Here is a 25,874-nt window from a genome sequence, read left to right as displayed (position 1 = left end):
ATGGAGAGCCTGCAACACCAGAAGCACTGCCTTCATCTCCAGGATGCTGGTATGCAATTGAGTCTAATAAGGGGACCACGTGCCTTGGACTGTCCTTCCCGAACAGTGCTCCCACATCCTAGTATGGAGGCGTCTGTAGTCACAGAGGCAGAGGGGGAAGGTGGAAGAAAAGGACAATCCTGGAGGCGGTCTGGGGAAGAATCCACCAGAGAGGAGAGTCCCTGCACACCCGAGAGACTGAAATAGGGTAAGACAATGGAAGATCTAACATAGACCATTGAACCGCAAGGGTCCATTGAAGTACCAGCATGCGAAACCATGCCATGGGTAAAACAGCGATCGTGGCCGTCGGTGACACTAACATCCTTAATACTATTTCTGCTGTCGGTGACTGAGCTTGAAGAATACAAAGGACATGTAGTTTCAGGGACTGGATCCTCGCTGAGGTTAGAAAGACCTTGGTTTGAATAGTGTCCAACTGAGCCCCAATGTAGTCTAACACTTGAACCAGGGCCAGTAATGACTTGCTGAAAATGATGGTTATGCCAAACTGTTGGAGTAAGTGAAGTAGGGAATCCCCTCACTTGGCAGAGTTGATGCCTAGAAGGGGCAGCAAGGAGCCAATCATCCAGGTAAAGGAAGACCTGGAATCCCTGTAGTCTCAGGTGAGCCGCTACCACTGCCATCACTTTGGTAAACACCCTGGGGGCTGTGGTGAGACCAAAGGGGAGTGCTCTGAACTGGTAATGACTGGCTCCAAGCCAGAAGCAGAGTAACCTTCAAGAACGCCTGTCCATTTTGATGTAGTAGTATGCATCCTGGAGGTCGCTCGAGCAAATCCAATCGCTGCGCTGTAGAAAGGGAAGGATAGATTGAAGAGTGTCCATCTGGAATTTTGTCTTGGCAACAGACAGGTTTAAGATGGTAAGATCAAGAATGGGTCTTAAGTCACCAGTCTTTTGGCACCAAAAAGAACCTGGAACAAATGTCTAATCTAGTCTGGTCTGGGGGGATGGGTTGGATGACTCGTTTTCTTAGCAGCTTTGTAATTTCCAGTGCTTCTTCCTCCCTTTGCGCAGGTGGAACATCCAGGAGGTGTCTGAATGGAAGAGGTGACTGGCTGAAAGTAACTGAATAGCCTCTGGATAAAATTTGCAACACCAAATGATCATCCATGATCAACTACCACGCCACTGGGTGTAGAGAGAGATGTCCCCCCGACTGCCTCCAGAGCCAAGAAGCTAGGCAACCCTTCAGGATTGCTGCGCAGGTCTGTCCCAGAAAGGTTCTCAAGTCCCTTCATTCCTCGGACCCCCTCTGCCTCTAGGGTAGTGTCTATCAAATCCCCCTCTGCCTTTGAGGGAAAGCAAGTCCTGAGTGTCCTGGGGGTAGCTCTGAGATTTCTGGAACCACATCTTCTTGCCCCCTGCTGATTCCTTGAAAAGGTTCATTGAGGGACCGAAAAGCAGCTCCGATGGCAGAGTTTTCCCATCTTTCTCACTCTGCACTAGAGTGGTACGTACCGACTTTCCAAAAAAAGTAGAACCATCGTATGGGGCATTAGTAAATGATGCCTTAAAGGGCTCTGAGAAGGCACAAAGCTGGAGCCAGGGATGGAGCCTGATGGCAACACCTGTACTGGCAGGTCTAGCAGTGCCCTCGGTTGCATGGGAGAGGAGATGCATACAGGTGTTCGAAATAGCCGTGATGGTGGCCATTTGAGAGGAGAAAATGTTCTTGTCCTCCACAGACAAGGGCCCAGGGGTAGACTCAGCGATCTCTTTGATCAGATCATGATGAAGCCTAATCATGTGTGCCAAGTAATTTAGGGCATCCACAGAAAACATTGCTAAAGCGTACACCCGCTTCCCAAAACAGTCCATCCTGGACGGTCAGTCAGGTGGATGAAACTTGGAGCTCTCCTGTGTGAGCTCCTTCTTAGTGGCTGCTGCCACCACCATGGTATCAACCGGGGATCCCTTGGTCCAGTAGGTCCTATCTGTAGAGGCACTCAAGATCTTGTCCATGCATTTAGAGATTAGCTCTATGTCAGACTCCTTCTATGCCCAAGATGTTATAAGATCCACTAGATCATCTCTGGGAGGGGACACCCAGGAAAGTAGAGGGTCCTGTACCAAATGCCTCCAAGAACACAAATTCACCAGAGTTAGGTTTTTGGGCAGACCCCCCCCCCCACCATGTTGGTGGAGGATTTCCATGATGTCTCCAAAGGAGACATCCTCGGGGGGTGACTGGAGGGAACCTTCCCCTTCCACCAAATCGGTGTCTTCCATGAGGGACTCCAGTGGGGAGTCCAAGTGCCTCTTTTTACACGTACACTTGCGAGGCACCTCCTCGGTGGGGGTTCTCTGGGGAGGACTTGCCAAAGTCTCGCTGTTCCCAAGCAGGAGCTCCCCGAGGCAAAGAGGTGGCAGGATGGATGGATCTGCACCAAAAACAGAGGGAGCCATGACGGACTCTGAAGACTAGATCATCAAGGGTCTCAATGGGATTGAGGACCCTCTCCACCACGTCAAAAGCCTAAGGGGAACGGACTTCAAGAGAAGAGCCTACCAAAGGAGCCGTAACCCTCTGACTCAATGGGGGAGCCACAGCCAAACCTTCAGGCACAGAGACCTCAAGAGGAAGGCTCTGTTCTGGAAAACTCAAGAGCCAAAACCATCCCCTCAGATTTGGTGCCGAGGCTACAGCTCAGAGTCAAATGGATCAGAATTCTTTGGATCCAACCTATTCAAGGCCATGGGCCAGCGTCGAGGTACATGGTACTGTCGGTGCTGACCCCTCGATGCAGAGTGTCCTTGGATCAGATGGCTACAAAACTGGGGGTCGGTTCGGAGGAGGAGTAATTGGGATGAAAGTGGACTGCATTGACCCTGCTCCGGAGGGAGAGGGGGCAGGCAAGGCTCCCATATGTATCTGGATGCAGATAAATTTCTGCATCATCCTGTCCACGTCTACTTCGGAGAGACTACGGGTGGATATGGACAAGTAGGCCACTGACATCGGCTTACAGGGGCATTGAGGAGGGACCTGGGTCAGAAAACAGGTCCAAAGCTCCTCCGGCTCTGGGGAAAATTGAAAGGAATGGAGCCGGGGAGCCGTGGAGACTCCATCCTTGGAACCGAGCAGACTTTAGCTGGAGGACTCGCGGAGGAAGAGCAATCAGGGGACCGCTTCCTAGGCTTGTCCTTGGACTTTGACAGCTTGTCCCCATTCCCAAACCTCTTGGTGGGAGGTTGAGTCCCAGAGGCCAGTGCAGAGATGGAAGAGGAAGCCGGTTTTGAAGAGGCCTGGGAACCGGTGGTAGGAGGGGGAAGAAGGCCTCAGAGGATTAATTTGTCCTGTTCATCAATGCACGGCGATTGAACCCCACTCAGATGGAGCTGGAAGTCTCAAAATGGAGTAGCACCAAGGCATTCCACTCACAGAGTGTGGCCATCAGCTGGGGAGAGCTTATGGCCACACTCTGTACATTTGCAGAACTCTGGTTTTGGGGTCTCAGACATGGTAGGCAGCACTGAGAGGGCAAAAAACACATACAGGCATGCTCAATAGAAAAGGAAAAGAGGGGCTTTTCTTTTTTTTATTTTTGAAACAGATGCCACAACGTGTGAGGTGGGGAGGTGGAAAGGATAGAAAAAGGGAACTTTAAGAGAAACAATATGAAAAATTGAGAAAATACAACACTTACCATAGCAGCAGCTCAGAGGAACGGATCACGATGCAGACGAACTGCGACAAACGAGATCTGGGGAGAAGAAGGAAACAGGGGCATTACGGGTAAGGGAGGAGCCTGAAGCTTGGATCAGACGCTGGATATGTGGCAGAGTCGGATCTGTGCTGTATCCAGGAACCCACAGGTTGAAGACCAAATGAAGACAACTTCTCCCTAATCTAGAATACAAGTTCTCAGTTGTAGAGCTAAATACTAGCTATAATAACTACATACTTCAAGTGACAGCAAGCTCCTTCATCTAGATTACTGGATCTACTTCATATAGTCAACTTTCTGTTTTGTTCAACCGCTAACTAAAAAAAAAAAACTTCATCAAGGTCTACCTACTCATACGGAATCAGTGAACCAGCTACACACACACATGAAATCAATACAGATACACAATCTTTAGGGGAAACATTATCAGAAGATTTCATGAAGTATCACTAATTTCACAGTGATTACAAACTAGAAAAGACTGTGCATCACTGTACTGTGAATAAACTTTTAAGATCAGTCAGTGCCAACTTCTATAAAGCAACTGTGCACTTCTGCATTTTAAAGTCTGGCCTTTTCTGCCCTCATTATGCAGTTACTGAACTACTTTCACAGTTCTTTGTCAAGCAGACAACTTTTGCACAAGAATGGAACAATTACATTAGTACTGTCTCTTACCATTGTCTCTGGCCTAGGCTATAGATGAAAATGATGATTTACAACAGCCTATATATTTAAAAAAATATTTATTTAATCAAACAGCCAATCAATATCATTCAATATTTGAAAAGAGAGAGTAACTAACCTGCTGAAAAGGATTTGGAGGGTTGGAGTTGCAGTCCAGGTAGTATAAAAGAATATCTGTCAAATAAAGGAAACACGTTATAGACTAATTTTTAACATTCAAAACAATGACTCATCATTCATTAACAAAATACACAGGCATATTCAGAAACACCCAGCAAAAGAGCTCCAAGGAGATGCAGAATTCTTTTTTATAGACATATTTATTAAATGCCATTTTAGAAAGTGACATAAGTACACATATATTACTAGAAGTGAAAACTCAATCTAACATTTTTCATGCAGTGTTCATATTTTTTGTCTTTTTTTTTTAATTATTGACTCCAACATTACAGAAATTGCTCAATTCCTGGCTTCCCTTAAACCTCACTTCTCCTGAAAAGTATTTGGCACGTCTTATTCCTACAAATTGCATTTATTTCTATGCAATTTGCTCTTGTTCTTACATTTTTTAAATGTCCCCACCTTCATTTCTTTTATCTTCTTCACAATATTCAGTACTTTAATTATAGCTGGTTTAGATTTTAATTTCCATTGCTTTCTCAACAGCCATTAGCACTGAACTTGGTAAGGCTTTGCTATAATCTAGGCAATTCAGACCCCATGCCCAACCTCAAAAGAATCATTCCATTAGTTACAAATATTTGCTCCCCCAACACTTCTAAGTACTCTGTAGAGAATTTTTAAAATCTGCCAACCCATTACATTTCCAAAAACATGTTTCCAGTTACCTCTTTCTTTCCCCATCATATGTCTAGCATTTACTACCTACCCAAGGAAAAAACACTCTGTAGTCTTCTTGGGATATAAAAATATTTATGCAAACACCCTAAAAAGAAAACTTCTGAATCATCTGTTAATTTTGATATGACAGTATGCATCCTGAAGATCTACTGAACACATCCAGGCATCCTTGTGCAAAAAAGGCAGAATGGATTGAACAGTGACCATCCAAAACTTTGTGTACTGAACTGACTTGTTCAGACTGCTGAGATCGAAAATTGGTCTCTAGTCCTGTTTTCTTTGGCACAAACAATTTTGAGAAAGTTCCGGACTCTCTGGTCTAGGGGGACTTTTTGGATGACTTTTTCTTGCAGCTTATCTCTAGTGTTGATGCTTCACTAATTGGGTGGGACATTGGGGATTTTATTTACTATTAAAGGGGGTGATAGAGAAATAGTATTGTATGATCTCTGGAAATAATCCTCTGCACCCAAGAATCTCTTGTAATCTCTAGTCAGGCTCTCTGGTGCAGGGATAAAAAACCTCCTGACTGCCTCCTGAGAGGCAAAGTCAGGCCTCCATTCGGACTGCTGACAGGATCAGTCTGAGAAGTTCTCCCTAGATCCCTGGTTCTGCAGACCACCTCTGCTGCGGGAATGTTGTCTTCCATTAGAGTTCCCACTTCTGCCCCTGGGGAAACTATCTCCACATGGATCTTGGAAGGGACCCTGGGACTGAGTCACATTTTTCATCTGCTTTGTTGGTTCCTAGAAAGGTCCGCTGAGGGCTCGAAAAACATACACCCACAGCAGACATTGTTTTACCTTCCTGCTCTTTTACCTTGGGACTAATTAAGGAACTTCTGTCAAAAGGAGCATAGACAAAGGAAGATTTGAATGGCTCTACAAAATCACACAAGCACATCCAAGCATGTATCTTCATGGAAATGCCTGAACCTTTCTCTTGTGACATACCTTCAGCTGTGTGGGAGATGAGTCTCATGGATGAGTTTTGAAATGGATTGGAGGGTAGCCAACTGCAAGGCAATAGTGTTCTCTGCCTCAGAAGATATGGTCCCAGTGAGGGATTTGGTTGAGTTCCTTAATCAAATCCTTCTGTAGTCTTGTGAAGTGTGCCAAACAAGTCGTTGACATTTCGGGCATAGATCACTGAATCACAAACATGCTTCTCAAATCTGTCCAGTGCCCTAGACCTCCTATTAGAGGTGTGGACAGAGGAACTTTTGTTCTGCTAGTTCCCATCTTCGTGGCTGCAGCTATGACCATGGCATCAACTGGTACTCCTTTGCGCCAAAACTCTGTCCTTTGGTGGTGCCAGGATCCTATCTGGTGTCCTGGAGAGAGGCTCGATGGTGTCGGGCTCCTTCCACATTTGTCGAGGAACCAAATCAATGAGCTCAGCAGCAGACAGTCATCCAAGAGAAAGACGGTCCAGCTCTAAAAAGCTCCAAGAATACAAACTCCTCTTGGGAAGGGACAGCAGGAGACCAACCAGTCCTTTGCTTTAGAAGTTCCAGAATATATTCCAAATGAAACACTGTGGTTATCTTAGGGACCCACCCCCCTTATCAAAGTTGGATCCTCTGTGACAGAACTCTGGTGGAGAGTCCAAGTGCCTCCTTTTGCACTTTTTCTTCCTGGGAACTTATGTGGGATGCTCTGGAGAAGTATCAGAGGAAATTAATATACCCTGCTGGGTATCCTGGTGACTTACTTGGGCTGGCTTTCCCAGTGGCATAGGTGGCTGAGGCTCTAGATGCAGAGATGAATGGAGTTGAAAAGTCAAACCGGGGGGGGGGGGGGGTTCCAGACTCTAGGAACATAGAAAGCTCTTTCCACTACCTCGAAAGCAGAATGCCTCGGACAGAAGGAACAGACGGCTATGCTTCCAGATAGTAGGCTTCCTCTCCCCCAAAGGAAACTACTCAAGGAGGGAATTGGAGCCAAGCTAACGCTGAAGGTCCAAGGGGCAGAGATGGCTCCGACATTTCGGCATAGACTCTAACATTCCAAATCTGGCTCTGACACTGGCTCTGAAGCACATGGTGTCGGTCCACTCAGACACCACTGGAGTCGAAAATACCATAATCCTCAGATCCAATCCAGACAACTCCAGAACCTTTGGATCCAATGGTTCTGAAACCACTGGTCGAATTTGAGAAGAATCCAGTAATAGTGGGGTAGTACTAAAAGGTCTCTGGATCCAATGGGGTCAGAGCCATAACCTCCATTTGAATCTGCATTGAGAGGAACTTCCTCATAATCTTTTCCACATTGGCTTCTTTCAAACTTCTGGAGGAACAGGAAGATGCTGTTAACAGTGGTCTACAATGATGATGCTTCGGTTCCAAGAATGGAGAAGACAGATGAGAAGAAACCAGATCCAGAACCAACTGAGGTGATCTGATCTGAGGGGGTCAGATTAAAGTTTGCAATAAGGTTCAGAACCCAGAACTGAAGATGAGGTTGGATCCAGGGAACACTTTCATCTTTTTTATCCGATTTTGCGGGGGGTTGAGCCCCAGATGGTGATTGACACTAAGAGGCTTGATCCTCTCTAAAGCATTTTTTTTTCTATCAAAGCTCTGGGGTTAAAAGCTTTGCACATGTCACAGCTTGAGTCTAGATGCGCAGGGCCTAAACAGACGCATTTAAAGTACGCATCTGAGAAAGGTATTTTACAGCCAGAGGCTGTACACTTTTTTAAAGCCCAACGGCTTTGCTTATTTTTCAACCCTTTAAAATGTCTGAAAAGATACTAAGAATTTTTTTTTTTAACAAAAGAGAAAAAGGGTGAAAAGGGGGTTACTAAGAAGTACAGGAAAAGGGGAATTCCAAAGATGGTATTAGAATTATACAAGTAAGGGAGGATAGCGCTATAAAGGAATACATTTTTATAAGGAAATAAAAAAACTAAGAATAATAAAGAAGAAATTCTTATTCACAAGAACCAATTCGCTTAACTCAAGAGTATGCAGTGATCATGTCCAAACACTAAGGCGGCAAATGAGATACAAGATGATTTTAGGTGATTATGGCATTGTAGATAAGGGAGAAGCTTGAGAGTTTCACTGGTTTACAAGCTGGAAAACGTGTCAGTCTCTGATCGAATCTGGTCTGATTTAAAGCAAACAGTTGAGGAATGAAGATGACAACATCACATCTTTTGCTTCCCTTCAAACAGGCCTGCAATGACAGTTCAATAAGCATGGGGGCTTCTACCTCCATTTACTTGCGACATCCATATATTTACTATTCATGTCTAGTGTGTCACTCCTACATTCAGTACATATGTATTCAGAGCTGTTAATACTACAGCCAGGAGATTGAGAAGGCTATGTGATCCATGTGTAAAAAAGAACCAGACTACAGACAAATAAAAACTGACAAGTAATAAAATGAAATGTGAGCAGCTTTGCATAACCTGCTCTGAAGCAGTTCATATGCACACAGATGTGGGCTCACTTCACAGAGATATACATAAAAAAAAAAAAAATGCGACTCATAAAAAAATTATGTTTTATTAGGAAATAATATCTAAAATGTACAGTGAACTCTACAGTATCATAATGACATACACAGTGGTGGAAATAAAAATTAACAATGCATACATATTTGCACAGCGTGACAGCCTGGTCTGTCTTAAAACAAATACATCATCCCCTGTTGATGCATGTCCAGTCTCTTTTCCAAATGTGCAAGTGAAGTTGTATTTTTCACATAGCTGGCACTGAGTTCCACCTTATAGGGCCCTCTAATCAACCCAGTCCTCTCTACTTTTACTACTACGGACACAGTAACAACATTCAATGACCTCTTGTACTGAAGTTAGGTAGCACTAATTCTACAAAAAGAATGTCAGCATTTTACAAAATACAACTTTACACACACACACACACACAGTCCTATACGAATCTTCTACGACTCAACAGAAACACAAATTTTAAAAATCTTTCTGTACAAGACCTCTTGCTGCCTATACAAATTCTGTAAACTTCAGTCTGCTGTCTTTATACTCACTAGCCCTTTGTGCGGTAACCCAGTCTCAAATTATATATCCCTTTAAACACTTTTGCCTTTGGTTTGACTCTTCTCTTACTTTCTCCTTATGAATACCATATGTTCTGCCAATGTTAAAAATGAATAAATAAAATAAATTCCACCACTTTTAAGTAAAATAAAACAAAACTGTTTATCAGTTATGAAATTAACATATTCTTTATCCCAAAGCTATACCTGCTACAAATACAGCATTTTGCTTCCTCAACTTGAGTATGTGCTTGCCTTCCCTCGTCTCCAAAAACTTGTAATAAAATGTGCTATTCCCTGTCTAACCAGTGGATGACCATCTGTGAAAGAACAAAACTTATTAAATCTATCAAAAACTTTCAGTGCAACAGCTTCTGCCCACCTTGTGTTACCCATCCACTACGCATACTTCTAACTGCCTTCAAAGCCAGAATGAAGGTGCACCTACTCTTTTCTACTAAAAACCTTCCCTTTTACAGCTCCACAATGTCTGGAATTACACCTCTTTCCTCATCCCCTAACATTAAGAAACTTTCCAGTCTAAAAACCTTTAGGACTTCCTTCTTCCACATTCAACTTTCCTTTTTCATTAACCCATCTCTTCCTATTTGACCTTTTCTTCTTTAAATTTTGAGAACAGATTTGAGCTTTGATGTTCTTCTTGATGCAACTCTATTAAGTTCCCCACAGCCACAAATCTATCCAAATATGAACCTGTACTTAGGTTGCATGTATTCACCATTCACAACATACTCTGATAACCTTAAAGACTTTTCTCAGACCGACTTACAGTCCTCCTTTGTAGTCATATTTCCAGCAAACCAGATTCTTGTTTACTTATCACTGCCTAACAAGTGGCATTCTCCTACTGTTCCCCCTTGTTATACAATCATCCCTAACAAACTTGTTCCTTACAAAATATTCATCTACAACAGACTCATTCTCTTTACGCAATGTCTAAATGACATCTGCTACTAGAACATGCTAGAATTATTGCCATTTGTTTTGCTAATCTCACTGGTTACACTTTCATATCTGATACTTAATACTTTTGTTTTTACCACTTAACTAGAAAGGAAATGACCTTAAGTAAATTCCCGTAATTCTAATCCTACCTATGTTTGCCTGTATTTGATATAATTGTAGCTGAAGACCGTCTCTGGAGATGTTCACTAAACCATTAAACAGCAACGATTAAAACAAAAAGACTAACTTCCTTTAGCAAGCTTTCATTTGCACCCCTTTCCTTAAAGTTGGGAGATGAAATTAAGGATGCACAAGCCTTGTACAGGAGACTTACTTTGCTAGCCCCTTGATTTTTTACCACTTTCTTAGCTGCATAGAGGTTTATCAAAACTTTGGCCTTTGGGAACAATTTGTTCTTTGCTCTGTGGAAAAGCAGAGTCAAACGTCAATGGTTATCACTACTACACTAGTTGCTTCAGATTCCTCTAATTCTGGTCTCACTCATGTGACATTTGTATGCCTCAGCTTCTCCTCTTACCAGTGGGAGAGATTGTTAGTTGTTGTTTGTCTTTCTGCTTTTCCCGGTTAGGGGTCGCCACAGTGCAACTCCGGTCCGCTAATGATTGGCAGTAGATTTTTACGGTGCCGAAAAGGCACACCCATTCACGCATGTCTTTCGGAACACCACTCCACCGCAGGGAGGACATGCAGACTCCACACAGAAGGCACTCCCCGCACTCCAGCCGAGAATCGAACAGGAGAACCTCTTGCTGTGAGGAAACAACACTACTGCTGCACCACAGTGGGAGAGATTGTTAGTAATGCCCACAAATTCCCACACCACATTTCATCTGGTATTTTCACTCCACTTAATTGTGGAATTCAATACTCCAAAACTTCAAAGATAGAGCCCTCCTTGGAGTACTTTAAAGGGTTTCATAAGAATTTATTTTCTGAGTCATGTTCACAACAGCTATAAGTACATTACTGCTATTACTGCACATTAATCAACTCATTTGATTATCTACTTTATTTAATCCCATTTTAACAAGTCATCTATGACTCTAATTTATTTTGTCAATATGCACAAAGATTATTCTTGCCTGTCTTGTTTCACTGACAGCATGTTGCTTTAATTTTAAGTCAATATCTAGACTCAACAGATAAATCCAAATGAACAGAACTGAAATGAATGCATAGATTTTTTGCCAGTCTTTAATAAATGAGATTTATAAGTAAAATGAAAGGAGATAAATTATGTTCACTGCATACAAAATGAAATGTATTCAAATGTTAAAGAAAATGATTGAAAATATTTCAAAAATATGCACATGCGAATGTAACAGGTCAACACACAGCATATACTCAGAAAGAGAGTTAAAAAAATCCTGTCTACCTTCAAGAAATTCATAACTAGCAATATGCATGCATTAAAATGTAAGAGACACACAAGAATAGAAATAATGGAACCTAAGGGTCTACAGTTATGTCCTACTTTTGACAATGGAATGTTTGAACTTTAGGTGGATTCCCTGCTGACCTTAAAAACAAGAGAGCCTTGTCTACCACCAGTCATCATATCTGTTACCTTTAAAGATGACAAGTCTCTCCAAAGCTGTCATACTCCAGGGTCAAGGTATTTGTCCTACTCACTCACGCCTCTCTTGCCTGCAATCTGAAACATTAAGTCAATGTGGGATACGCATGCTTCTATATACATGCCTCAGTGCTACCATTCATTTCTGTGACTTAAACCTACATGCCTGTGGTCTCACAAACCTCAAAGGGAGTAGAGCATGGTACAGAGAGTTCAAAATCTTTAATCCCCTATTAAATCCTACTCATATCTTAACAAGTCCTCAACTAAGGTCACCTCCATCACAGAGCCAAGCAGCATTTTCCTCAGTGCAATTAGGAAGGCGTAAAATACAAAATGCAAGTAATCTGTGGTCTTACAATACATATTTAAATGTTCAACTCAAATTGTTTTTCTTGCTCTATAAAATGATTGATGTCTCACACCCCTTACATTTCCACCTCTGAACAACCACTACAAAACTTTTTAGCTTAGTTAGCTATACTCCCTTTCCTGTCTCCTCTAAAATATTTCAAAATAAAATCTACTGATTACTTGAAAATTTCGAGCGTTTTTGGCAATTAAAATGTATATTTTTTAATCTGTTTTTCTTTTTCATTTCTGCCTTGTAATCACTAGCATTTTGTAAAAATTGTAAGGCTATCCTGTATGCAAAACTGAATAAACCAAGTAAAACACACTAGTCAGCCTTTTATACATTTGTTACAAACAAAATATTAAATTCTGAAACAAGAACATATTGTACCACAACATTTCTGCACATCACTCTCTTATGAGACAGATTCTTAAGAGTTTATCATTTTGAGTCTCCTCAGAAATGTCTCGGGACAACTAAATGTCAGATTCAGTACCACACTGGGTTCCACATTCTTTTCACAGCAATAAAACTGGACAAAGTCAAAAATAATGGGGGGGGGGGGGCAAAAACCCAAAATCAGGGACAGATTTTAATTATTGCTTTTATAAACTTGCAAAGCTGAACAAAGTTTTGTATTACCATAAATTTTCAAAAGGATATTAAGTCTGAAACTCAAATCCACCCCCCCCCCCACACACACACACACAATCCCTTTTTTTTTTAAACATTTTTGCATACAGGGTTAGGGTGTCATTTCAACAGTGACAATCTAGAGCCAAAGTTCATATTGCCACATGTCTATCATTACCTAGTAATGTCAGTCCTCAATGATTTGTCAGAAAACCACAAATTTTATGAGAAATATACCAAAAAAACGAGGCAAAAATGTGGACATTTTTGAAAATCTGGACAGTTAAGATTTATATTGGGTTAATTAGCATACACATGCATTAATGAATTCCTTCCACAATCATACATACTGGTCTATAATAGCTCCCTTTAATAAATCAACATAAAAGACAATGTACAAAACCGAACTGAAAAAGTGTTCTCACAATACATGTTATGCAAACCAGTAAAACAAATTAACACCGTGTAAGTTTTGTACTGGCAAAAGAGCTTAGTTTTACAAAGCTGCAGGAAATGCTGAAAGCAATGAATGTGTTAAATGTCTGCAGTCGTAAGCAAGCAGAAAATACAAACTATATGTAAAACCACTAAAACACAAATCCAGCTAACTGCTCCAGGTTCTATAACATTAGTTACTGCAGGACATTTACACTAACATCAAGTCATGGCACTGAAAATGCAAACGGATTTTATTTACATCTATCAACCGGAATGAAACTTGTGGATATACATTCTTGAGTTTATTCGCTATTTTTTTTTTGGTCCCAAACTAAAGTTAGATGACATCTTTAACCTTTAAGCAACAGATGTATTTTGTTCATACTACAGCAAAACCAAAGAATAAACACTTGGTCATAGGTTAATAGGTAAATTCTCTGTGATAGAAACACACAAATTCAAATTCCAATGCAATATAAAAAGGTAGTAGTAAATTTGTGGGGGATAAACTAGCTTTCACCTGTACTCAATGTTTTCTCTTACATTTTTAAACTACAGGCCATATACAGGTCTTGTTAGTACTTGGAGAAATAGTCCTGTCCTGGCTGTCTTTCCATCTGTTTTGAAAGGATCATCTGGAAGATGTGGACTATACACTTTTTTCCCATAGGGAATGTAATACCATGCATTGAAATGAAATGTCTTTCAGAAAGTGTTTTTCTAATGACCATAATAAGACAAAATGACAATTCACCCAATTTAAGTGATTGTGAAGGAGCCCAGAGCTTCCCACACCATCAAAAAGAGAATTCCCCTGCACCCTTTTCCAAGTTTATTACAATTCTTTACAAAATGTAACATCTTTGCAAAAAGGGCTACTTCCATGGGAAGGTCCTTTTTGTGAAACCAGGGTTTGAGAGGCCAGACAAAACTGGTACTTTCAGAAATTTAGCCTTGACAAATACTTCACCTAGAAGAAAACAGACCACTCGGCAGCCTACAGGAACACAACTGAAAAATGCAATAGTTCACAGGTCTCATTCTTTTGGTAGTAAAACCACTTGTTCATCTACATGCATTTGTCAAGAAAGCCAGTAAGAGCAAAAATCTGTGACTAATGGACATTTAACACTGGTGACTTCACTATCTGAAAGGAACATATATGCCTCATCTCGTAATACACGAAAATAAGGATTTTTTTTCCTAGCCAGTAGACATACCTGCACACAGTAGTGCACAGCTGCAGAATGCACACACTTCATATGACACTGTGAACAGTTTTGTAGGAACAAACTGCACACCTACATGATGCTCATATTTACAAAGTTTTCCAAGACCTTGTGCAGACTGCATGACAACTTGGAAGTTAGCTATTTTTCTGCATCTTTCTAAAGAGACTAATATGTGTATTATTTTAACCATTCCATGGTTGTGTTGCTACTCATCCTGCTTTACTATGAAAACTTCATTATCACCATCAAGAACTTCAACCACAATAAAGTTATTCAGCCTTCAGAAAGTTTTTCTCTACTTCTAGAAGCAGTGGATGAAAAAACATTGACTACATGCTGCCTGCAGCTATAGAATAAGATATGCCTTGAAGACGTACTATGGCGGAAATGCTAGTGAACTCAGCAATTTGCAAGGTGAAAATAGAGGGTTTTCCTATGAAAAATCCAGCATTCAATACCATGCTTCATTAGACAAGTCCTTGATGCAGCAACAAACCTGTCAGCAACGCTGTTGCCTTCCTCTCATATATTTGCCACAGGAAGCACCAATGCTGCACAATGGTATGTGTTTAGTCATTAAAAAAGCTTCTAATGCTTTAGTGCACACTGTACCATACTGCTCAAAAATTTTTTTTGTCCCAATAATCCATGCAGCTTTCAATGGAAAATACTAGAATTTATGGCCTACAGCTCTGATGCTAAAAGCAGTGGAATCCCTAGGCTCCACACTATGGGTTGCAACAAAACATTGCTGCATGTAACACACTATAGTTGATACCTTAATAGTGCACTGTATCTATTCTGTCACATGCTTGTCATATGATCTCCACTGGCCTTGTGCCTTGCCCGACTGGTATGTCGCTAGTTAAAGAAACTAGTTGTGTTTCATATGTAAACCAGCGTGGAGAAAAATCTGTATTCTATCAAAGGCAATCCATATAAACACATGTCAAAACACAATTAGAAATGTTCAAAGTACACACCATAAATAGTGAGATCTGCACATCACTACATGAAAAGATGTAGACATTTAAGTGGTTCAAATACCTGTAAATATCTCAGTGTAACTAAACTAATCAGTACCTTATCCACAACACAACTATGGTCAGCACAGGGCAAGTTCATAACCTGGGTCACCTACAGGTGATAGAAATTACAGTTTATGAGAATAGTGGGGTTGGAATGGGATCTTCAAATTCCCTATGTGGGGGAACCACTCACATACTCCCAACTAAATCTAGCCATCCCAATGTTACAGTACTCTTACAGTTTGCTGAAAGGCACTTCTGACTGTGTGCCAGATTTGACAAACAGGACTTGGGACAATCTTGCTTTACCCAAGTTTCATGGTGGGCAGTCTCACACACAAAAATCCAATATTCACCCAAGCAGTAGTTGTTGCAATTCAAAGAGAGCAACAAATTCATGTGTTAGTCACAGATCCTAATGTTGATTTTTATGTTTCTGTTATTAGTTTGCTTTGTGGGTTTGATTTGATGGATTTTTGAAACGGTATTTATGGAAGTCCTGTACCCTATAAAACCAGTCTGGTTTATGAGGGGCTGGGGGAAGAGAGTCAGGATTCAAGGAAGAATCCTGGAAGACATCCTCAACCACCTCAAAAAACTGGTGGAATAGCAAGAGGTTAGTGCTCTGGCATATCTAAGAACTCCTTAACTCTCTTTTTTGACTGAGGGTATTTTCCTGTGCTTCCCACTGGAAATGCTCTGTCATGACATGGAGAGTCTCTGCAAAATTAATATCCTCTGAGGGAGAAGCAGAGGCCAGGTTCTCCTCTGAATCTGAATCCTCAAAAGAAGTGAGGGAGAGTCCTTCAGAAAGTACAGTTGTGTACACTTACCATAAATGTAGATGTTTGAGTGTATTCACTGTTGCAGTCATTACATTTGGGTAATCTGCTGGCAGGTTGCCCTCAGTCGGCCTGATTAACAAACTCTTGGGTCCTGCGTCGGTTGCTGTCCCTTCTTCCATGATGTCAAATTGTCAGGGGTATAAAACATGCAGCCGACGCTATTACATCAGTTTTTCTTGCCCCAGATGTCAGGTGCCCCCCAAATGGGGAGCCAAATATTTAAATTATAATTTTTTTAGATATATATATATATATATATATATATATCTCCAAACTAAAGCAAATACACCAAAAAGGCTTTTAAGCATAGTAAAGGAAAGTATAAGTATAGAAAGACAAAAAACAGGGGGTTGGAGGGAGGGTAACCAGGACTGCAACAGTGAATACACTCGAACATCTACATTTATGGTAAGTGTACACAACTGTACTATGTTCTTTGTGTTTCACTGTTGCAGTCATTATATTTGGGTAGATTCCCAAAGCTATGGTTGGGAGGATGGAATTCTACAGCATTAGGACCAGCTATAAGGCCCTGCAGGACAGCAGTGCAAAGCCAGCTCTGGGTTTAGAGAAGAGAGGTAAATGGTAATGCTTGGTGAACGTATGAACTGAGCTCCAGGTAGCAGCTTCTAGAATGTCTCTGGTAGGAACACCTCTAAGAAAGGCTGTAGAAAGTAGATGCAGCCCTGGTGAAATGAGATCTGATCCCCTGGGGGATAGTTTTACCATGGTGCATATAGCAGAAATGAATACAATGGCTTATCCATTTGGAAATAGTCTGCTTTGAAATAGCCTTTCCCTCTGCCCCTGCAGCAAATGCCACCAGTAGTTGATCAGATTTTCTTAAAGATTTTGTCCTGTTTAAGTAAAATCTAAGCTGTCTGTGAACATCCAATGAATGCAGAATCCGCTGGATTGGGAAAGAAAGTTGACAAATGAATGGTTTGATTAAGAGCCACACTGGATACCACCTTAGGCATGAAGGATGGATTGGTCCTGAGAGACACCCTGTCCACATGAAAAATAATGAAAGGCTCCACTGCCATAAGAGCCTGTAATTTGGAAATACTTCTAGCTGAAGTAACTGCTAAAAAGAAAGCTGTTTTCCAAGAGAGAAAATTTAAGACTGCAGTAGCAGCTGGCTCCAAAGGAGGAAGAGTAAGTTTTTTCCAAAACAAAGTTGAGGTCCCAGGCAGGGGTTGGAGCTCTCCTGGGTGGTCTTAAGTTTTTGGCCCCTCTGAGATGCTGCTTTAGAAGAGGATGAGAGAAGGGAGGCTCTGTGTTGTAATGAGCTGAAATGGCTGAGGCATGGATTTTTATGGAAGAAAAGGACAGGCCCTTGTGAAGCATCTCAGTTAAGTATTGTAAAATCTGAGGAATATTGGGCACTGCTGTGCTTATCCCTCGTGATTGATTCCAGGCACAAAATATTTTCCATTTGTCAGCATAAGATTTTAAGATTGTCTAGTACTAGGCCTTCTTGCCTCCAAAATGACATCCATCACAGGTTTGCTGAGGGATGCTAAGGTGAATTTAGGTGATTAGCCATGCTGCAAGATTCAAAGTTTGGAGCTAAGTGTGCAGAATTTGGTTGTTCTGCTGAGACAGTAAGTAAGGTGTCTGAGGCAGGTGCCATGGTGAAAGGTGTGACACATTGCGCAGGAGTGGGTACCAATGTTGGTGAGGCCAGTCTGGAGCAATCAAAATCATTTTTGGTTTGTCCTGTTTGACTTTTAGTAGAACTTTGGAGAGCAGAGGCAAAGGGGGAAAAGCATAGACTGATAGGTTTTTCCAGCTGAATGATAGAGCATCCACTTTCCAGGCTTTTTGTGATGAATTATTGTGCAGAATTCGTCCAACTGATAGTTCTGGGGTGAGGCAAAAAGATCTATGTCTGGACTCCCCCCATTTGCGTGTCAACATGTTGAAAGTCCATGGTTCCAGTTTCCATTCATGTGGGTCCATGAGATTTCTGCTTAGTTCGTCTGCCAGAGTATTCAGCTTTCCTGGCAGGAATTGAGCTTGTAGCTGTATTTGATAGGTCAAGGCAGTGTTCCACAATGCCATGGCTAGTCTGCAAAGGGGCTGGGAGTGTGTGCCCCCTTGCTTATGTACCACACAACTGTGGTGTTGTCTGTCTATCATTAAGTGTCCTGGATGAAGGTAGTCCTTGAAGGCGGTCAGTGCATTCTGTACAGCTAGCATCTCTTTTTGATTGATATGAAGATGCATTTGATTCAGGCTCCATTTGACCTGAATGCACTTCCCTGCCAGATGAGCCCCCCCCAAGCATAGCCTGATGCATCTGTAGTTAGAGTTTGGACGGCAGGGGGTGGAGTGAATGGCAGTCCCTTGTTTTGGGGCAGGCCTCTGCCCACCATAGGAACTCTAGTTGCAGGCAAGGTATGATAGGAATCATTGTTTCCAGGCTGTGACTGTGCTGACTCCATAAACTTTTCAAGTACCACTGATGTTTCCTCATATGCAGTCTTGCATATGGAATGAGAAGAATGCAGGAGGCCATGAACCCCAAGGCTTGCAGAATTTGTCTTGCAGATAACAGGGTTTTTGTGGCCACCTGTTTGAAGTAAAGTTGCTTTTCTGGCGTAAGTTAAGCCGTCTGGGCAGTTGTATTCAAGCTTGCACCCAGGAATGTAATTTTTTGAGAGGGTACCAGTTGTGATTTCTTTTCATTTATAGTGTACCCTAGACAAGTCAGAACCCTTTTTACAAATGCCATACATTTTAGAAGAATGTCCCCGTTTTCTGCCTGAATTAGACAATCATCCAGCTATGGATATATTTGAATATTTCTTTGTCTGCAAAATGCAATTACTGGAGCCAGGCATTTTGTGAAGACGCTGGGTGCAGTAGATAAGCCTAAGGGCAGTGCAGAGAAATGGTAATGCAAGTAGCCTGCTTTGAAGCGGAGGTATCTTCTGCAAGATTCCCTGATTGGGACATGCAGGTAAGCCTCTTAAGTCTAGAGTTACCAACCAGGCATCTTTGCCTAGCATAGGCAGTAACTGTTGAAGAGTCAACATCTTGAATTTTGGAATGTCCAGAAATGTGTTTAGAGTAGATAAGTCCAGAATTGGACGCCGTGATTTGCCTTTTCTGGGTACCAGGAAAAGTCTTGAATAGAAACCTTGTCCCTTTCCCTCTTCTGGTACCAGTTGAATATCCCCCCATGTTCATGAGGGACAGTACTTGTTTCTGGGCCTCTGCCCACTGATTTAGGGGCAGGTCTGGCCATCCATTTGGGATTGGCAACATGTGGAAATGAAATCTGTATCCCTGGGATACTGTAAGTTGCCAGTTTCTTACATGAAGTGCCAGTTTTCCACCCAAAGGGGCGGCCAAAAGGTAAGTGCTTGGTAAGTGTAAAGGGAAGTCAGTGAGACTGCTTACCATAGGGAGGTGCCTTGTTTCCAGATTTGGAGGAGGAGGCACCCCATTTTTTTGTTCCAAAAGTCCCTTGTGACTGAAACTGGAGCCTTTGGAATATCTGCGTTTGACTTCAGTGGCAAAGGAACTGGAAAGGACCAGTTCTTAGTAGGCCAGTGCCTACTAAATCTTGGAGGTTGAACTTGTAAGAAATCTTTCACAGTTTTCATATATTTAGCTTTATCTTCCATCTTTTTAAAACTTCTTCAGCCTTATTACCAAAGAGACTGTCCTGTTGTAAAGGAGCATTCATCAATTTTGCTTTAAGTTTGCTCTTTGAGCCAAGCATGCCTTCTTAGCACAGACCCAGTTACAGCAGCCCTGCAAGAGGCCTCCAAAGAATCAAAACCACATTGCAAGATATGTTTTCCAACTTGTTCAGCTGAATGCAGTAAATCCTGTAAATCTTTATTTTCCACACAATTTTCTGTTTAAGCAGTCCCATGACATGCTGTTGATAATTAAGCATATGAAATTGATAGTTTAAAGCCCTTCTTATTCCCATCTATCCAGCGCCCTGGAATCCCTATCAGAAGGGGTAGGATTTTTTTAGCAGTAGAGGCCTTAATGCCCTTGGGACCCTGAGAAATGGTTTCATGATCTGCAATAGGATTTTTGAAAAGGAATTTGTGAGAGTTAGGAAATCCTGTAGTATCTGTCTGGTTTACAAGGAGCCGGAGGCAGAGAATCAGGAGCCACACTAGATTCTGAAAAAAACATCATCAACAATGTCTAGAACAGGAGGTATGGCCAAAGGCCTATGCTGAGGAAGAAGAAGAAAATCCCTAAGTCTCTTTAGATTCAGAGAAATCCTGACTTTCCCAGTGGAAATGTTCCCTTAAAGTATGTAAAGTTTCTCCAAAAGAAAAATCCTCAGGGGGAGAAGCAGAAGGAATGGAATCTTCTGCAGAGTCCTCATAAGTTTGTATAGACAAATCCTGTTCATTAGAAGTGTCAGAAGAAATAGAATCCTGTTCAGAAGATTCATAATCAATGTCTTGCCTAGGCCTCTAAGAAGAGGGGGGGGGGGGGTTGGCCACCCTTGATTAGAGTAATTAAGTCTTCAGCCATTTTGATCATCTGTTCTTTTTTAGGTATAGGGACCTGCACATGTGGCCCAGGCGTCATTTTTTAGACATAGTTTTTGATTTTGGCCTTAGTTTTGAAGATGGCGTCGGTCTAATATGCAAATCTGTAGGCCTGAAATCACCCTCAGAAGCCGGTGCCTGCACAGTGGCTCCGGACCCATCTAAGGTAGAGACATCCGCGGGTTCCATAATTTAAGTACCTCGCTGCATACCGGATTCCGAAAGGGTCTCAGTAGAGGCCTGTGAATCAGAAGTAGCACGTATCTGGGGCTGCAAAAGCGCCTCACTGAGTACTGGCGAACTGGCGACTGGCTTAGGAGAAGCATCGTAGTCAGTTTTGGACCTCGACGGCCTGTCTCTTTTTCTTTGCATTTTTTTTTTTTTTTTTTTTTTTTTTTTTTAAGTATTCCGGTAGTCAGATTGCTAACAGACGAAATTTCTGGATAATTAAATCATGAGCCAAAATATTTAGAAGCAAAAATATACAGACGTTTAATAGTGTGTTGATTAAATTTAGCACAAAGCCGACAGCAAGGCACATTGTGGTCAGGGCCTAGGCAAGGAATGCAGTACAAATGGAAATCCTTATCAGGTATTTGCTTCCCCAAGTAATGCAATTATTAACTTTTATTGACATCGGTAAGGAGCAAGAAAAAGTTTCCCCAAAGGGGTACTTAGCTTTTTAGTTGAAGACTTCGGTTCTGAAACTTGAAAACGAAAATTCCAGGAGTTGGCCAACCGGCACTTGCGAACTGCTTCTGCTTCGGGCACTGCATGGCAAGAAAGACTGATGTAATGGCGTCGGCTGCATGTTTTATACCCCTGACTACCTGACGTCATGGAAGAAGGGACAGCAACCGACGCAGGACCCAAGACTTTGTTAATCAGGCCGACTGAGGTCAACCTGCCAGCAGACTACCAAAATGTAATGACTGCAACAGTGAAACACAAAGAACATCCAGACCACTCTAGGTATGAATCTTCCTCGGATTCAAAAGGATCTGGGAAAGCTTCAGAAGTAGGATCCCTTTTCCTTTTACCTGGTGAAGCATTCCCAGATGCTTGTCTAGAGCTAACTATGGAGATCAGGTCTTCAGCTAGTCTGAGTCCTGTAGGCATCCCTGAGAAAGGGAGCTAGTAGGCCTAGACAAAAGCCCTGCAGCAGTACTTTTCTTAGGAGCCACTTTGGCCTTGGACCTAGAGACGTCTGACATCCTGACACTTGTCTCTATGGAAAAAGATGAACCAATGTAGGCAGAAGCTGCTAAGGAACTTCACCGGGAAGAGAGTGTTCTTCGAAGCAGAGGCCTGCAGAGAGGCCCTGGACCCAACCAACGAGCTGAAAGCAACAGCCTGTGTGAAGTAGTGGGACCCAATGGCATGTCAGACTCTAAATGGGTCTTGACAGAGGGCTGTGCCATGACATCAGGCAGAGAAGGGGGCTGTGAAAGCGCCTTGCCTTCTTCAACAATCACAGTCCTAGAAGAAGAAACAGATGGAGAATAGTGGATGTCCGAGAGCCTAAGCTTGGGTCTCATCTTTTTCCTCTCTTACGCCTAAGGCTGTTTAACCTCTGAATAACCGGACACCATCGACGCTGATGAGAAGATTCAAGACTAAAGAATCTAGCTATAATATCAGCCCTATGTCTGATCAGTCTAGAGTTAAAGTGGGCACAAAAGCAGCAACTAGGGACGTTGTGAACCGGGCCTAAGCAGGTGACACAAAAAGAAGTCTCAGTTTGGGATTTCCTTACTATAGCGGAGACAATTTACTTTATCTGACATGAGTTTAAAGCAAAAGAAAGGAGTTCCTTAATGGGGTGCTCATCTTCCTGATGACTTCTCTCTGGTGCGGACTGACCAATGCACTGAAACACTGCTTCGGGCACTGACTACAAGAAGACTGATTTCATGACATAGGTTGGCTCCCTATATATCCAAACATAACTAATGCTGGTTAGGTTGTCCGCCAGCCTTAGGAAGAGGAAAGAATTTTCTCTGGTAGCCGAGCCTGCCAAAGGATTTCACAGCAGGAAATCACACAAGTCAGGACCGCAACCATGAAACATGAAGATCATCAACTCTATTCACAGCCTGAACTATGGTGAGGTCAAAGGGGAGCTACCATGAGAGGAAGCTATTAGGGGACATGACTGGAGGGTGCTGCTGCTGTAGGAGTACAGTACCGAACATTCATTGAAGAAATTGCAAGGATATTGTGTCTTCATAAATTATTGTTAGTAGTGAAATTGTAGTCACAAATGAAATGCTCAGTGTGGGATGACAGCAATCTGCTTAATTGTGCAGCTTGCTGCAGTTTCATAATAGAACTTTTATTGTTCTTGTTTGAAAAGATCTTAAGGATACCACTTTGGGGACCTGCCCAGGGAACTAGATAACCTAGCAACAGTTCTGCTTCCATCTGTGTATCTGACACTCACGACATGGTAACCATTCTTTTCTAGGGTTAATGATGGGCACATTTATAGTGAATGGGGAAATTTAGTAAGTACACTTCAGAAAAAGACCTCTTACCATTTACTAAATGTATACCACATAATCTCAACACCCTCGTGCATGGTAACCACAAAAAAATTGAATGGTTGGTTTATTTCATGTCAGTTTAAATGGAAACATCTTCTAATCCTCTTCAGAAAAAAACAAAAAATACTTACCACAAAAAAAAGTTAAACACCAGGCATTTACATAGTGTGTACCTGAACTCTCTGCTGCCAGACTGCAACAAACAAGTTAAATATACAACACCTGCAGACTGATTTAGCAAATAAATATTCTGAAAAGGCCATGTATTTATATATCTAGTTTCCAAGTACAATGCAGCTGGTTACATCCTCAGAGGCTCCAAATGAGCTAACACTCTCAAGAAATAGACACATGCTAGCAAGCTGGCATGTGCACATTTTATACTGCACTAAAATGTGTAGTTTTATAATGATAAAACAAATGCACACTATTACAAAATAAATTCAGTCAATAAACTGGTTAAACGTGCTTTCCAAACTACACTAGTAAGATACAATGCATTCAAAATTAATACTTTCTGCCACCTCAAGCCTAAAATGTTGCTCCTTTACAGTACAAAGCTTTTTTTAAAATTTAAACATTTACTTGTTGCTACTAATCAGAGTTCTGTGACTCAAGCCAAAGCCAAGTAAAATAATAGCCTTTTTTCCATTCTCTGTGGCTTCTATACACACACACTCTCCTTTTCCAAACTGAACAATTTACTCTTACAAGAGAAGATACACAAAATCGACTTAAAACAAATAAAAAGAAATAATAAATAATTAAAACCACTTAAACATAAAAATTTACTTTAATCGAGTGATTATATTTGAGAGCATACAGAACAGATGCTAAGAGCTCAATGAATCATAGTTCAACACACTTGTGTGTGACTGTGCTATTTGTATGCATGACTTTAGAATATGGATAATTACAAAATAAAAATAAAAAAAAGCTGGTAAAATACAGAAACACATCATTTTGAAAGACAAGTTAAAAGGCAAGACAAATAAAGATAAGCGCTATTAAGAAAGTACAGTCGTGTACACTTACCATAAATGTAGATGTTAGAGTGTATTCACTGTTGCAGTCATTACATTTGGGTTATCTGCTTGCAGGTAGCCCTAAGTCGGCCTGATTATCAAAGTCTTGGGTCTTGGGTCCTGAGTCGGTTGCTGTCTCATCTTCCATGACGTCAGGGTTATAAAGCATGCAGCCGACACCATTACATCAGTTTTTCTTGCCCCAGATATCAGGTGCCCCCATAATGGGAAGCAATTAAATATAAGGTTACGCCTCCAACAAAAAGCAAATACACCAGAAAGCTTAAGTATAGTAAGCAAGAAGAGAGGTATAGCCAATAGAAGTCAGGGAGCTAGAGGGAGGGTAACCAGGACTGCAACAGAGAATACACTTGAACATCTACATTTATGGTAAGTGTACACAACTGTACTATGTTCTTCATGTTTCACTGGTGCAGTTACTACATTTGGGTAGATTCCCAAAGCTAAGGAAGGGAGGAGGCAGTTATTGAGCATTAGGACTAGCTATTAGGCCCTGCAAGACTGCAGTGGAAAAACCAGCTCTGGATTAAGAAAAAATTGGCAAGTGGTAATGCTTGCTGAAGGTATGTACAGAACTCCAGGTAGCAGCTTCTAGGATGTCCCTGGTAGGAACACCTCTGAGAAAGGCTGTAGAAGTAGATGCAGCCCTGGTGGAGTGGGGTCTTATCCCCTGTGGGGTAGGTTTTCCACAGTACTTATAGCAGAAAAGAATGCAATGGCCTATACTCTTAGAAATGGTTTGCTTTGAAATGGCCTTCGCCTCTGCCCTTGCAGCAAAGGCCACTAGCAGCTGCTCAGAAAACCTGCTGTAATCTGAATTTTTGTTAAATCCTCTGTGACTATTAAAGAATCTATTGAACCCAGGTCCTGAATTACTGCCTAACCTATCATGATCAAATTGACGGCCATCAAAAGGAACAGAATAATCTGAAGAGAAAGAGTTATAAATTCTAACTGGATAAGCTTTCCCTGTTCTGTATTGTTGTAGGTCTCTTAATTTGTTCTTCTTTCTGTTTAACACTGTAGCAGTAAATCTGGGCAGTAAATCTGGTGATCTTAGGGGCTACAAAATCATATAGCCGTTTAAAATTACAGAACTGAGGATGGTTCAAGATACAATTATTCAAGGAAATGATCTCAGACTTGAACTCTGTCTTTCATTATCCTTAATAATAACCTTCAGTACATTAAGGCCAGCGTCATTGTAAATTTTACTCAGCTCAGAGTGCAATTCAGAATGTAAAAAGTACAGTTTTGTACCTACCATAAATGTAGATGTTCGAAGATCCACATTGCTGCAGTCCTGACACTTGGGTAGTCCGCTGTCCCAGTCGGCCCGAATAC

General features: G+C 41.7%; 1 protein-coding gene across 2 annotated transcripts in view; it reads right to left on the bottom strand.

The window, feature by feature from the left end:
* Positions 1-25,874, bottom strand: part of TTYH3 (tweety family member 3) — a 1,772,574-nt gene that overhangs the window by 760,960 nt on the left and 985,740 nt on the right. For both annotated transcript variants that reach the window (XM_044089562.1, XM_044089563.1), the window contains exon 8: positions 4,539-4,594. In XM_044089562.1, the coding sequence (XP_043945497.1) occupies positions 4,539-4,594 (56 nt within the window). The remainder of the gene's footprint in view (positions 1-4,538; positions 4,595-25,874) is intronic.

The sequence above is a fragment of the Protopterus annectens genome, chromosome 12.part0 (assembly GCF_019279795.1).
Source record: "Protopterus annectens isolate FY-2018-M chromosome 12.part0, PAN1.0, whole genome shotgun sequence".
NCBI lineage: Eukaryota > Metazoa > Chordata > Ceratodontiformes > Protopteridae > Protopterus > Protopterus annectens.
Note: the sequence above shows the minus strand (reverse complement) of the source record. Positions and strands in the feature narration are given on the sequence as shown.